The sequence below is a fragment of the Populus alba genome, chromosome 1, assembly GCF_005239225.2.
Source record: "Populus alba chromosome 1, ASM523922v2, whole genome shotgun sequence".
In the NCBI taxonomy this organism is placed as follows: domain Eukaryota; kingdom Viridiplantae; phylum Streptophyta; class Magnoliopsida; order Malpighiales; family Salicaceae; genus Populus; species Populus alba.
The window spans coordinates 40,894,756-40,906,755 of record NC_133284.1 but is presented as its reverse complement, the minus strand read 5'-3'; the positions used below and the strand labels follow the sequence as shown (position 1 = coordinate 40,906,755).

Sequence of the window (12,000 nt, the reverse complement as noted above, 5' to 3'; positions counted from 1 at the left end):
AAATAAAAAGCTCAGGCTTGCACATGTTTTTTTCCCACTACTTTTTTTTTTATGTTTTTATTTTTGATCAAAATGTAAGTATATATAGCAAATAAAAAAATATATAAGATTAGAGAACCAACAAGTTCTATGCAGGATTTACAAAAAAGGAATAGACTCCCTGATAAAACATATATATCTAAGCCAAAATAATAACTAACAAGCTAAATGAATTAACTGATAATGACTAGAAGAGGAACCAAATCAAAGACAAGGTGCCCCCCAATACACGACAAAAAATAAAGCAAAAGGCATTACCAGCCAAAACAACCAATTAATGCAGACCCTCCTTAGAGACAATCATCTAGAAAGCCAATAGAAAAGACATTACAAATAGCCACAACAAAAAAATATACAACATCTAACCAACATTGCAACCCTACCTGAGATAAGCCATCACCAACAGCAAATGAACACTAACAACCATGAAAATGAAAATGCTTAACCATGTAGAAGATAATCTGGAATTTGTGAAAAACAAGAGAGACAAGATTGCTAGAATTATCAAATACCCTCTTGTTTCTCTCTTCCCAAATCAAGTAGATCAAAATACCAAAAAAAATCTCTACGTATTCTACCAACAAAATTATTATGCCTGAAAGAGGGCCATGAATTGCACTATTAATAGTTGACATTCTCCTGTGTAGCCGAAGCCATGATTTTGCCATCCTCCAAAGCCAACAAAAACTACTTTTTTTTTTATTCTTATTATTATTAAACATACAATACGTCGCTTATAGTGGGAGACAACCTATTTTAACCTAAAAATCATAAAAACCTTCTTAAATCACTTATCAATCCCAAAACACTATGAAATCACTCAAATAAAAAAAAACAAAAAATCAACTAGATAAAAAAAAAAGAACCCAATCTATTTTTTCAAGAATATTTCATTATCCTTAATAAGATAAGTTTTATTGTTGAAAAGTGGTTGTTTACCAACTTTCTTTCTCATTCGTTGTTTTAAGGAGACATTTTCTTTCATCTCTCAAATTAAAGAACTAAAATGTTAAGAAAATGATATTTTGGATGAAAATTATTAAAAATTAAAGGAATTGTAGAATAAGAGAAAAAAGTAGGTAGATTAAACAAAACGATTTCTAGTAAATTTGAAATTGACCATGAGATTTCTTTTTATTTTATACTCTAATCCTTTTTTGTTGAATCTTTCTTTTCCAAAGTAAATTTTAATAAATTGGTCATTAATTTAGACATAAAAGGCTACAATTGAAATAGTTTGAGAATAAAAATGAAAAAAAAGATATTGTAGATTATTATAGTGTTATACCTATATGTTTTAGTATATTTTGTAATATTAGATTAATATACTAAAATCTAGTGAATAAAGAAAAAATTATTTCATTGGATTAAGAAATATAAATTATCTTAAATTTCAAATTTTGTTCATTTATTATTTATTAACCGCACCTAACCCACCATGTTGGCATATTTCATTATCCTTGTTTAAAGGTTACTAGAAAGGATACATAGTAGTGTCAATACTTATGAAAGATGTGTTTAATATTGTGTTTTAAAAATGTTTTTGAAAAATTTTTTAATTTTTTTTTACTTTAAAGTAATATAGTTTTGATATTTTTAGATCATTTTGATATGTTAATGTCAAAAATAATTTTTTAAAAAATAAAAAATATTATTTTAAAATAAAAAATACTTTAAAAAATAATTATTATTATAGTCTCAAATACACCATAAATAAAATTAAAGAGTTTTTGGTCATTTAAGCTCTCCCGTGTGCAGAAATTTAAATTGCCTTTCCACATCATCAAACGGGTAAAAATAGCTAACATAAATGAAAAGTTAATAATTTAATACCCAGCAGGTCAGGTCAGCACCCGAATTAAGAGAAGAATAAAAGCAGGACCCGAGCAGCTAAGTGGGTCCTTTTTAGATTGGATGAACAAAACCCCTCCAAAGTTAGGGTTTTTGGCCAAAAAACGGGTCGTTCAAATTTCACAGAGCGAGCTCGCCTGCTGACGCTGAGACGGAGAGAGAGAGAGGGAGAGAGATGTGGAGATCAATAGCAGCAAAATCCAGAGTGGTAGCACGGAACTTTGGTGCAACCAAAAACCCTAACAACAGCAACAAGGTATATGCTTCTCAATCTCATATCTCCATATGGGTTTCCTCTCAATCTAGTGAAAACCTTAGATTCCTCTCATATTTCTCTTCAAACCCAAATGAAAACGATCATTCCCCCCCTACCAATGATGATTCTTCAATTATTTCTGGGGAACATAATGATACCCAGTTTGAGGGTTTATCAGAGCAAATTCCACTGCCTTTTAGTGAAAATGGTGATGCCCGGATGGATACGTGTGCTTCGGGGGATGTGAGTGTTGACAGTCTTGCTGGAGAAGAGAATGTGGAGAGCGAGACTTATGAGATAGATGTTGAGAAGGTAGAGAATGTGTTGCATCTGTTGCAAAGTAGTGATGATGGGTCTTTAGAGTCAACTCTTGATACTTTTAGCTTGGATTTACATGAGGAGTTTGTGGTGAAAGTGCTCGAGACCCCGCATGTTTTGGGAGAGAATTTGATTAGGTTTTTTAAATGGGCGATGAAGAAGCAGGATCTTAGCGTTACTACTCGTGTAATTGATGTGCTTGTTTCCTCTATATGTAGTAGTGATCTTAGAAGAAAAAATGCTTATGCTTTGTGGGATTTGGTTAGGGAAAATGGAGAAAAGAATGAGGGTTTGGTGAGTGTAGGGAGTCTTAATCAGTTGATAGCTTTGTTGTCTAAGTTAGGTAAAGGGAAGGCAGCTTTAGAGGTTTTTGACAAATCAAAGGATTTTGGTTGTGTCCCGGATTCCGAGACATATTATTATACAATTGAAGCCCTTTGTAGGCGTTCCTTTTATGATTGGGCTTGGATAGTTTGTGAGAAGATGCTGGATCAAGGACCCTTACCTGACAGTGAGAAAATCGGTAAGATTATTTGTTGGTTTTGTAAAGGGAGCAAGGCAAAAGATGCCCACACAGTTTATTTATTGGCAAAGGAGAAGAGCAAGTGCCCACCTAAGCCTGCTCTCTATTTTTTGATTGGATCACTATGCCGGGATGATGGAACTGTCAATTTAGCTTTGGAGATGTTGAATGATTTTGAAGGAGAAGCAAGGAAGTATGCGATTAAGCCTTTTTCATCTGTTATTCGTGGTTTGTGTAGGATCAAAGATCTTGATGGTGCTAAACAGTTACTTTCAAAGATGATTGTTGAGGGCCCACCTCCCGGCAATGCTGTCTTTAATACAGTTATCAGTGGCTATTGTAAGGGTGGAGATATGAAGGAGGCAATAGAGATTATGAAACTTATGGAAAGTAGGGGTCTGAAACCAGATGTGTACACTTATACTGTTATTATTAGTGGTTATTCAAGTGGTGGTCAGATGGAGGAGGCATGCTACATACTATCAGAAGCAAAAAAGAAGCACTCTAAACTGAGTCCTGTAACTTACCATGCACTTATTCGAGGGTATTGCAAACTAGACCAGTTTGACAAAGCTTTGGAGTTGTTGGCAGAGATGGAGAAGTTTGGGGTTCAACCTAATGCAGATGAGTACAATAAGCTGATTCAATCTCTTTGCTTAAAGTCCTTAGATTGGGGAACAGCAGAGAAGCTGTTTGCAGAAATGAAGGAGAAAGGCTTGTATCTAAATTCAATCACCCGGAGCCTTATAACCGCAGTCAAGGAGCTGGAACAGGAGGGGTTAGAAAAAGAAGTAAGCATTGAAGTCTGAATTTTTAGTGTGGTTCTCTTGTGTAACTTTCAAATGTTCCAAGTCTTTACTTTGTAGTTAGTGTCTTGCCCTTTTCCATGAAATAACGAGTGAAACTCTACAGTTCAATTTTGTTGGCATGCATTCGACCTCATTTCAATTCTATGAATCTGAAAAAAGCTCCAATTTTTTTCATGCGATCCATTTATTTGATGTTCTTGCTTCAGATTTGTGCTCCCACTGTCCTGCCTAAGCTGGATCTTTGTTGACTACAACAAATTGGCTCTGTTTTCAGTGATATATGAACTGTGAGGTTTATGTTTATCGATTCCATTTTCCCAAATCAGGACAGGTTTTGCAAAGAATGCTGGTACCTGTGTAGATGCATTATTTTGGTTTACGTTTGAAAGAGTTTTTAATATTGCTTCATGCATATGTAGCAGGACTACCTGATATACCTGTTATTCATGGGGGTTAGATAAATTGACTGATCTGGACCTTAACTGGTTTTGTGAGGTGTATTTTCTTTATTGAGGTGCATCTTCTGCTCCAGCAAGTTATCTGGTTTAAGTTTTTGGCTAATTCTTGAATTAAGGAACTGGATAATTTCATGACTTGATGCTGGTTTATATTAAAAATAAAAAACATGTGCAGTTTAATTAAGAAGAATATTTGCTTGCTTTGTAAATCAATGAAGAAAGCTGAAATTGACTATCAATTAGTGAAGATAGCAGAGATCAATTATCGATTAAGAAGATGAGGATATAAGGATTTATGTTCTTGATTGATGATCAAGTTCTCTTCATAGTAAAAGTCTTTAGCAGTTAAACTAGTAGATGTTGCAGTAATTTTAACACATAAGACTACCAAAATAATATGCATAAATAAAAATAACAAATTGTATAAGGATTCTAATTGTAAAATGCTTATCTATCATATACAGTTTGTATAGAATTAATAATTTAAGAATTAATAATTTAAGTTTGTATAGGATTGATAATTTAATAACAAAGTTATAATATTAATATTATAAAAGCTTATTAGTTATCAAATGAAATATAATGACAATTCTATAAATAATTTGATTTTTTTTATTGATTTTTTTTTTTTTTTGCATGTTATCTTGAGGATATAAATTTTTATGAACCTATAAACTCTAGAATGTGAAAGGATGTTGACAAAGTAAAAAAAGAAAAGACTAAACTACACGATATTTTTTATAATTATCCTTATGTTTTTAAATAAATGATTTCATTAATGAAAGAGACTAATAAAAGGTGTCATGTAAGCCTAGAAACTAAAGACATTATGATTAAAGGATCTGTATAGAATAAAATAAAGAGTAGATGGACTCTATTAATATGAAAAAAGAAGAAGTAAGAGGCTACAATAAAACAAAATTGAAAGACTATAACAACCAAATCCCGATAAAACATTTTGTTTAATCAATTTTTTTTTTTTTTTTTTTTACCAGCTCGTTCTTAGATTGTTAAAAGAAAGTAGACGGTGTTGATGAAAAAAAACAAAAAAAAAACACTTTTATCAGCTCTACTATTAAAAAAAATATCTTATGAATGATCTTTTATGAATTTGTCTCCACTTCAGCATAATCTCGTCTTAAACCACACTCCAAGAAGAAGAGGGCATCCATAGATGAAGTCTCCAGACTCTTCTGGATGCCATTAATTAACCTTGCCTCAACTCTTCGTTTTCCTTGGAAAATACTCCCAAAGATATCTCTCTTAACTAAAGGTGATGATAGAATCCCTGCGGACTCCACGTAAACCATCCATAACTGAAATGACCGCGTCTGCCCCACGCTCTAGCCACAATACCATCGTCGTTATCTGAGTGCGTGGGAAGCTCAAGATTACCTCTCAACATGAGAGGTCTACCTCATATCAGAATGGAGACCACAGAAATTCTCCACGTAAGCTTCAGGGAAAGCTGCCTGCCAGTCAAAGTTAGCCACGGCTCTGTCCAATCTTTTGGCTAGATATCGGACTCCATTAATGTGCCTATGCTAAGTAAATGTACGACCCTGAGTCTGACACCCCAAATCCACCGAAGTTACTTTCGTCCAATATCATCTGCAGAAACCTGCAGGTAGCTCTAGCCTCTAGCCCAGGAGAAAATTCCACCACGATTTGCAAAGGGAGAGGAGATTTCATTAATAAGTAGTCTCTCTGAAAGTGACCAAGCATCTGAAAGTTACTTTCTTGTTCACCGCCCCTCGGAGATTCCAAAACACAACAGATATATCTGTAAAAGGATTCATAAATAAAAACTGATAAAGACTCCTGACGCTCATCCACTCCATTAATATCCACAGGAATATCGCTTCCCGCAACTGTCATGGTTCTGTCCGGCATTGTAGTCTGAATACTTCCCGGTTCATGAGGAGTATTTAGCAACTCGGTCGCTACATGTGGAGTCAAAGAAGTCATATAGATCCTCAGTATAAGATGAGCCCCCAGATTGCTTCGCCCTACTTATCTCCTCTTGAGTTGGAACCTTATTCAAACTGCTTGCAGAGAACACCATTGGTTTAATAAGAGAGGTCTGTAAACGAGAAACCTGGCTTGATACGCTATATATGAACAACTATGGTGGTGTTGTTAACAGGGATATACTCTTTCTAGCTTGAGTACGATTTCCCTTTATCAACGTCAGGGGTTGACTTTTCGGTTTAGGCACAGCTGCTGGACCATATATACCCTGTGTAGATAAACTAGTTGCATCCAGTCTCTCACCAGGGCTAGACACAATGCAGCCTGCGGTTGAGCCAAGGTCCGCATCCTCTATGGTGTTATCGCTTTTCCCGTTAATATTTCACGTAGGTCTTGCACTTTTATATATCCCCTTTCAATTTCTTCTTTCTTGTAACAAGCAAGCACTCACCATGCATCTCGTTAGGGTTAGCGAGAGTAATGGGATATGATGAAGAGCCGTTACATGTTTCCTTATGATCCAGCCTTACCGCCGGCAGCTCCTTGTCTGCGCTTCTCGTTTCAGCCATCCCCTCAGGCAGGTCTTTAATCATCCGACAATCTTTACCTAGATGGTCGTAACACCCACATTTTCCACAGATAATATGCAGCCCCGCAGACTCCGCCTTGTACCAATGATCTCTTACCCAGATCTTCCCTACACAAATTCTAGCAAACCGTCCACGTTCGACATTGAGTGTATCAGGTTTGCCTATGGCCATTGCCATCAGAATATTTTCATCGTAAAAAGCTAAGTTAAGACTAGGGATTCGGATCCAGACCATAGTCTTGTTAGTCTTAGCTCAAGAAGCGACAGAGTCTGTCGACACTGGCTCACTGCTAGATAGTGATCGAATATCATCCATGGTCCTCCATTGAAGACTTTTGCACTATCCTCTTCACGATCAAACTTGATCGTAAAAAAACTGTTGCCCACATCCACCAACTCAAAACTCCCAGCCAATTTCCATATGTTCTTCAATCGTAGATTCATCTGGTAGATGCCAATCTTCTTACCTAGCAGTTTTATATATAATCAGGGAGTCCCGCCAATGGTAGCACAATTCCTCAAAAACTAAGTCTTCTATGAAGATTTTAGGCAATAGACGATTATACAGGAAGTGGACTCGTTATCCAGTTTTAATCTGTTTTTTTTATAAAGAAAAAATTTAAATTTTTTCTTATTTTAAATTATTATTTTTAGTATTTTTAAATTGTTTTAATATAAAAAAATATTATTTTAATATTTTTGTAAATAAAAAATATTTTGTATTATCAAATATACTTTTTAAAGGGTGACTTAAAAAAAAAACAAGATAATGGAGGATAAACTAAAATGGCAGTAGAATAAAGATATACATATTTGTCGTGAAATCAAGTTTTTTTAAAACAATGAAAACATCATCTTTCCTGTCATCGCGCTCCAAATATTCTTACACCTGAGGATTGCCAAATATTTGTAGCTCCAAATATATATTCTCAGCTACAAATTCCTTTTCTTTTCTTTTTATTTAATTAAGAGTGGAATAACTTGAGGAAAGAAAGATAAAAAAGAAAAAAACAGAGAGACACACATAAAAGTCTCTTGTAGAGAGAGACAAAGCATGAGCACTTCTTCCTCTGTCTCCATTTCAACAATTCCTCTCCTTAGATCTTAGTTTCTCTCAAGTTTCCCAACTGGGTCTTCTCCAATATGGTAAATTCTCAATCTCTTACTCCTTTTTACCTCCTGATCTCTATCAACCATTTTCTGGGTCTTGATCCACATCAATTCATATGCTTAAATTTTCTTCTTCTTGTTTTTTTTTTTGGATCGTCAGGCATCATGGATTGCCTTTTGATCGGTGCTGGAAGGATCAGATGGTACTAGATTGGATTTGTTAAACACCCACTTCACTTTTTTTACTGGGCACCAACCAGATTCTATCTAAATTATCCTAAAAGGTCTTCTTTTATTTGCTCTTATTCACAGATTGATCTATTTTTTCTTTGATACACATTGAGTATTTTCGTTTATCATCATTGCAACTTGTGTAATTAATATTTGTTACTATGAAATAAGCTAATGACTGTTAGATTCTCAACTGAATTATAGATTTTAAGTTTTGAACTATTTTTGTCTTTTGAGATATTGGTATTGGCAATTGATGAGGCAATTTGTTGTAATGGATTCTTGTAGCAAGGGATGGAATCAGATCTTGGTAAGCTCTTCATTGGTGGGATTTCATGGGACACTGATGAGGAACGTCTTAAGGAATATTTTAGCAAGTATGGGGAAGTGGTTGAGGCTGTGATCATGAGAGATCGTGTTACAGGCCGTGCCCGTGGATTTGGTTTTGTTGTCTTTGCAGATCCTATTGTTGCCGAGAGGGTCATCATGGAGAAGCACGTGGTTGATGGCCGCACAGTGAGTAGCTTGATTGCAAATATCTACTATGCATTCTGAATATTTCTGGTGCCATGTTAACTTTCTTGTTTTAATTCACTTCATATTTGTTTAAATGTCCAAATACATGAGTTAAGCATATTATTTCTCCCTAGTTTAATTCTGAGTTCATATTGTGAAATTTATATCAGGAAAACAATATATTCTTTTTGACTTTAGATGCAGAACATTTTGAAATTTATCGGCTTCATGTTTAGTACTCTGTATTAAAGAGTGGAAGAGAACGCATGATTCTAGTCTCTTACTGCTATATGAAATGTAAATCCAATTTGGCCTGAACTAGAGATTGACTCTCAGTGTATGCTTGAAGCTGAGAATGAAATGTAGCTGCTTGATTTTAGATAACATATTCTCAATTTTTCAGGTTGAAGCAAAGAAGGCTGTTCCTAGGGATGACCAGCACATTTTAAGTAGAAACACTAGTAGTATTCATGGTTCTCCAGGTCCTGGACGCACCAAAAAGATTTTTGTTGGAGGCCTTGCGTCTACGGTTACAGAGAATGACTTCAAGAAGTACTTTGAGCAGTATGGTATTATTACTGATGTTGTAGTGATGTACGATCACAACACTCTGAGGCCAAGAGGCTTTGGCTTCATCACTTATGATTCAGAGGAAGCAGTGGACAGAGTTCTGCATAAAACATTTCATGAACTCAATGGTAAAATGGTTGAGGTCAAGAGGGCAGTCCCAAAGGAGCTATCACCAGGTCCTAGTCGGAGCCCTCTGATGGGGTATAACTATGGTTTGACTAGGGCCAACAACTTCCTTAATGCATATGCTCAGGGATATAATATGAGTTCTATTGGAGGTTTTGGAATGAGGATGGATAGTAGGTTTAATCCACTCGCCACTGGTCGAAGTGGATTTGCTCCCTTTAGCAACACTGGTTATGGGATGAGTATGAATTTAGAGCCAGCCTTGAGTCCAAGCTATGGTGGAGGTTCCAACTTTGGTAACACTCCTGCATATGGGCGGATCTCAAGTCCTTATTATAGTGGGAATCCAAGCAGGTACAACACACCAGTAGGTTATGGTGGGGGGGATGCAAGAAATGATTCTACCTTAAACCCTACTACTTGGAATGTCTGGGGAAATGGCAGCCACAATACTGCCACAAATCCTGCCAGCCCTGGTCCTTTATTGGGCTCCGGAACTGGAAATTTTGGAGTTTCATTTGGGAATAGTGGATCGAATTGGGGCACTTCTCCTGTATCAGCTCAAGGCAGAGGAAGTGCTTCTGGCTATACTACTGGCAGCATGGGTTATGGGAGTGGTGACAACAATTATGGTTTGGGCGGGGCAGGATATGTAAGAAACAGTGGCACTGGCGCACCACCAACATCATCATTCTCTGGGTCAGCTGGTGGTTATGAGGGGTCCTACGGGGACCTTTATCGCAGTGGTTCTGTTTATGGTGATTCAACTTGGCAATCTGCTACTCCTGAGCTTGATGGTTGTGGTTCATTTGGTTATGGGCTCGGTGATGTAGCTTCAGATGTTACAACTAAGAGCTCCGAGGGTTATATTGGAAGTTATGGTGTTACAAGTAGACAATCAAATAGAGGTAACCCTTTTCTTCGAACATTCTTGAAATAAGTTAGGTTGTTAACAATACTTGATAGAATCATATATACATATATGCTAGCGCACATGGGCATCTTTGTGCATGCAAGTGTCACAGATATTTATGTTGAGTGAAAAGTCCTAGGAGTAGAATGCTTACTGGAACATCAAAAGAAGTCATTTGATGTTTGTGTGCTAATTTATTTCTTCTGCACTGACAAGTTCATTGGAAAAACTCAATTAAGTTTGCTTATAAAGTAAATGAAGGTTACATCTCATCCTCATGGTTCGATGTTATCCACTTCCCTTGAAGATATGTCCTCATCAATGTTAAATCTGATATCATAGCTTGATTGCCCTTAACCTGCATTTCTATTGTGAAGGATGTACACTGCTGCCTCTAGTTATGTGTGATATGTATATGACACGATGTAGTGGCTGTAAACTAATTTTCTACAAGTTTTAAATCTACATGGATGTTTTCTTTAATTATTTTGACTGGCCTTTTCTTGCATATAATCCTTAAATTCATAACAATCTGCATCGATGACTTATCAGAACTTCATTTTTTATTTCCAGATTTTTAAGCAACTGGTAGTCCTATTAATACATTGTTGAATTCTCTAACGTGGGGATGCAATTGGATACACAACTGGGCACAAGTTGGGATTTTCATAGGTCTCTCGTTATTTACTTTCGAGTGAAAGTGGGCATCTTTAATCATGCAATTGCCCATGAAAGTTTTTAGCTCTTTTGGTTACACTGATGTTTGATAGCTAATTGCTAACATCTGGTACTAATTTACCTTTTCTTTTATTTGGTACTTGCTTCAGGAATTGCTACCTAGGAGATCTGTTAATGGATGTCACATGATAATTGTAGGTGCAGGAGTCTGGTTAAACAGGTGAAGAATTGTGAATTTCATCATACGTCCCCCTCTTGATTACGTTCAGATTATAAAGACATTGATCTGGTAGAGCTAACAAGTGTTCTTGATTTGCATTATACACGTTGAGAGAGCAGCAGTTACAAGGGATTTTCTGTAAGGTTTGAGATTTGATTTGATTTTTTTCCCTTCTTTCTAAATTAGTCAGAGGCTTAGGTTCCTTTCATGGTATTTGAGTGAGGTGTAAAATCAGATTGCGGGATATATAAATACTCGGGAAGATTGGCTCCATAAATGTTCTTGAATCTCCTGTGGCGGCACATGTTAGCAGCTGGTAAGAAAAAGAGTATTTTCTTTCATTTTTTCTTTTGCCTGCCAAAGGTGCTGGATGTTGTCAGCATCTTTACTTGGGATTTGTCTCTCCCAGATTGTATTTGAGGTTCTCTGCCTTCCTGCTAGTGTGAAACATTACAAGGGATGGTCTTATACGATTCCCATAAATAAGTTACTGAATATTCTGATTCATTTTTTATTAATTGTGACAAAGCAAGCTTTACACTCACAGGCTGTTCTTTCATCTATTTTTAGAGTATTATTTTGTTATTGGGGGTTGCTGATATTTAGATTTGCTTGTTTCTATTTACATTAGGACTAATATGAGAATTTATCTTGACAGAAAAAAATTTCAAAACAATGTATTTTCGAGTTTAATAATTATACTAAAAAATTTCTTAAGTCTTACATATTTTATTTTTTACATTTTAAAAAAATTTAATCTCCCCGGCATGCAAACTGCCAAACTAGTATTTTAATACTTGGTTTTGCTTTACACTAACGCTT

General features: G+C 35.7%; 2 protein-coding genes across 7 annotated transcripts; both read left to right on the top strand.

The window, feature by feature from the left end:
• The first annotated feature begins 1,936 nt into the window (after positions 1-1,936).
• Positions 1,937-4,307, top strand: LOC118056792 (small ribosomal subunit protein mS80 (rPPR6)). Of its 2 annotated transcripts, XM_035069139.2 has the most exons (2): positions 1,937-3,778; positions 4,003-4,307. In XM_035069139.2, exons 1-2 carry the CDS (start codon positions 2,066-2,068, stop codon positions 4,042-4,044), a joined length of 1,755 nt encoding a protein of 584 aa, XP_034925030.1. In that variant the 5' UTR covers positions 1,937-2,065; the 3' UTR covers positions 4,045-4,307. The 2 variants fall into 2 exon arrangements, with proteins under 2 accessions (XP_034925030.1, XP_034925031.1); XM_035069140.2 differs by lacking the exon at positions 4,003-4,307 and having other exon boundaries at positions 1,937-3,970.
• Positions 4,308-7,648: 3,341 nt separating this feature from the next.
• LOC118056793 (heterogeneous nuclear ribonucleoprotein 1) lies at positions 7,649-11,722 on the top strand. Of its 5 annotated transcripts, none has more exons than XR_004688850.2 (5): positions 7,649-7,960; positions 8,444-8,671; positions 9,075-10,275; positions 10,854-10,952; positions 11,108-11,722. XR_004688850.2 is itself a non-coding variant. In XM_035069144.2 (5 exons), exons 3-5 carry the CDS (start codon positions 8,450-8,452, stop codon positions 11,180-11,182), a joined length of 1,449 nt encoding a protein of 482 aa, XP_034925035.1. In that variant the 5' UTR covers positions 7,649-7,960; positions 8,085-8,208; positions 8,448-8,449; the 3' UTR covers positions 11,183-11,722. The 5 variants fall into 5 exon arrangements, 4 of the variants coding, with proteins under 4 accessions (XP_034925035.1, XP_034925034.1, XP_034925033.1 ...); XM_035069144.2 differs by lacking the exon at positions 10,854-10,952 and adding an exon at positions 8,085-8,208 and having other exon boundaries at positions 8,448-8,671; positions 11,157-11,722; XM_035069143.2 differs by lacking the exon at positions 10,854-10,952 and adding an exon at positions 8,085-8,208 and having other exon boundaries at positions 11,157-11,722.
• The last annotated feature ends 278 nt before the right edge of the window (positions 11,723-12,000 follow it).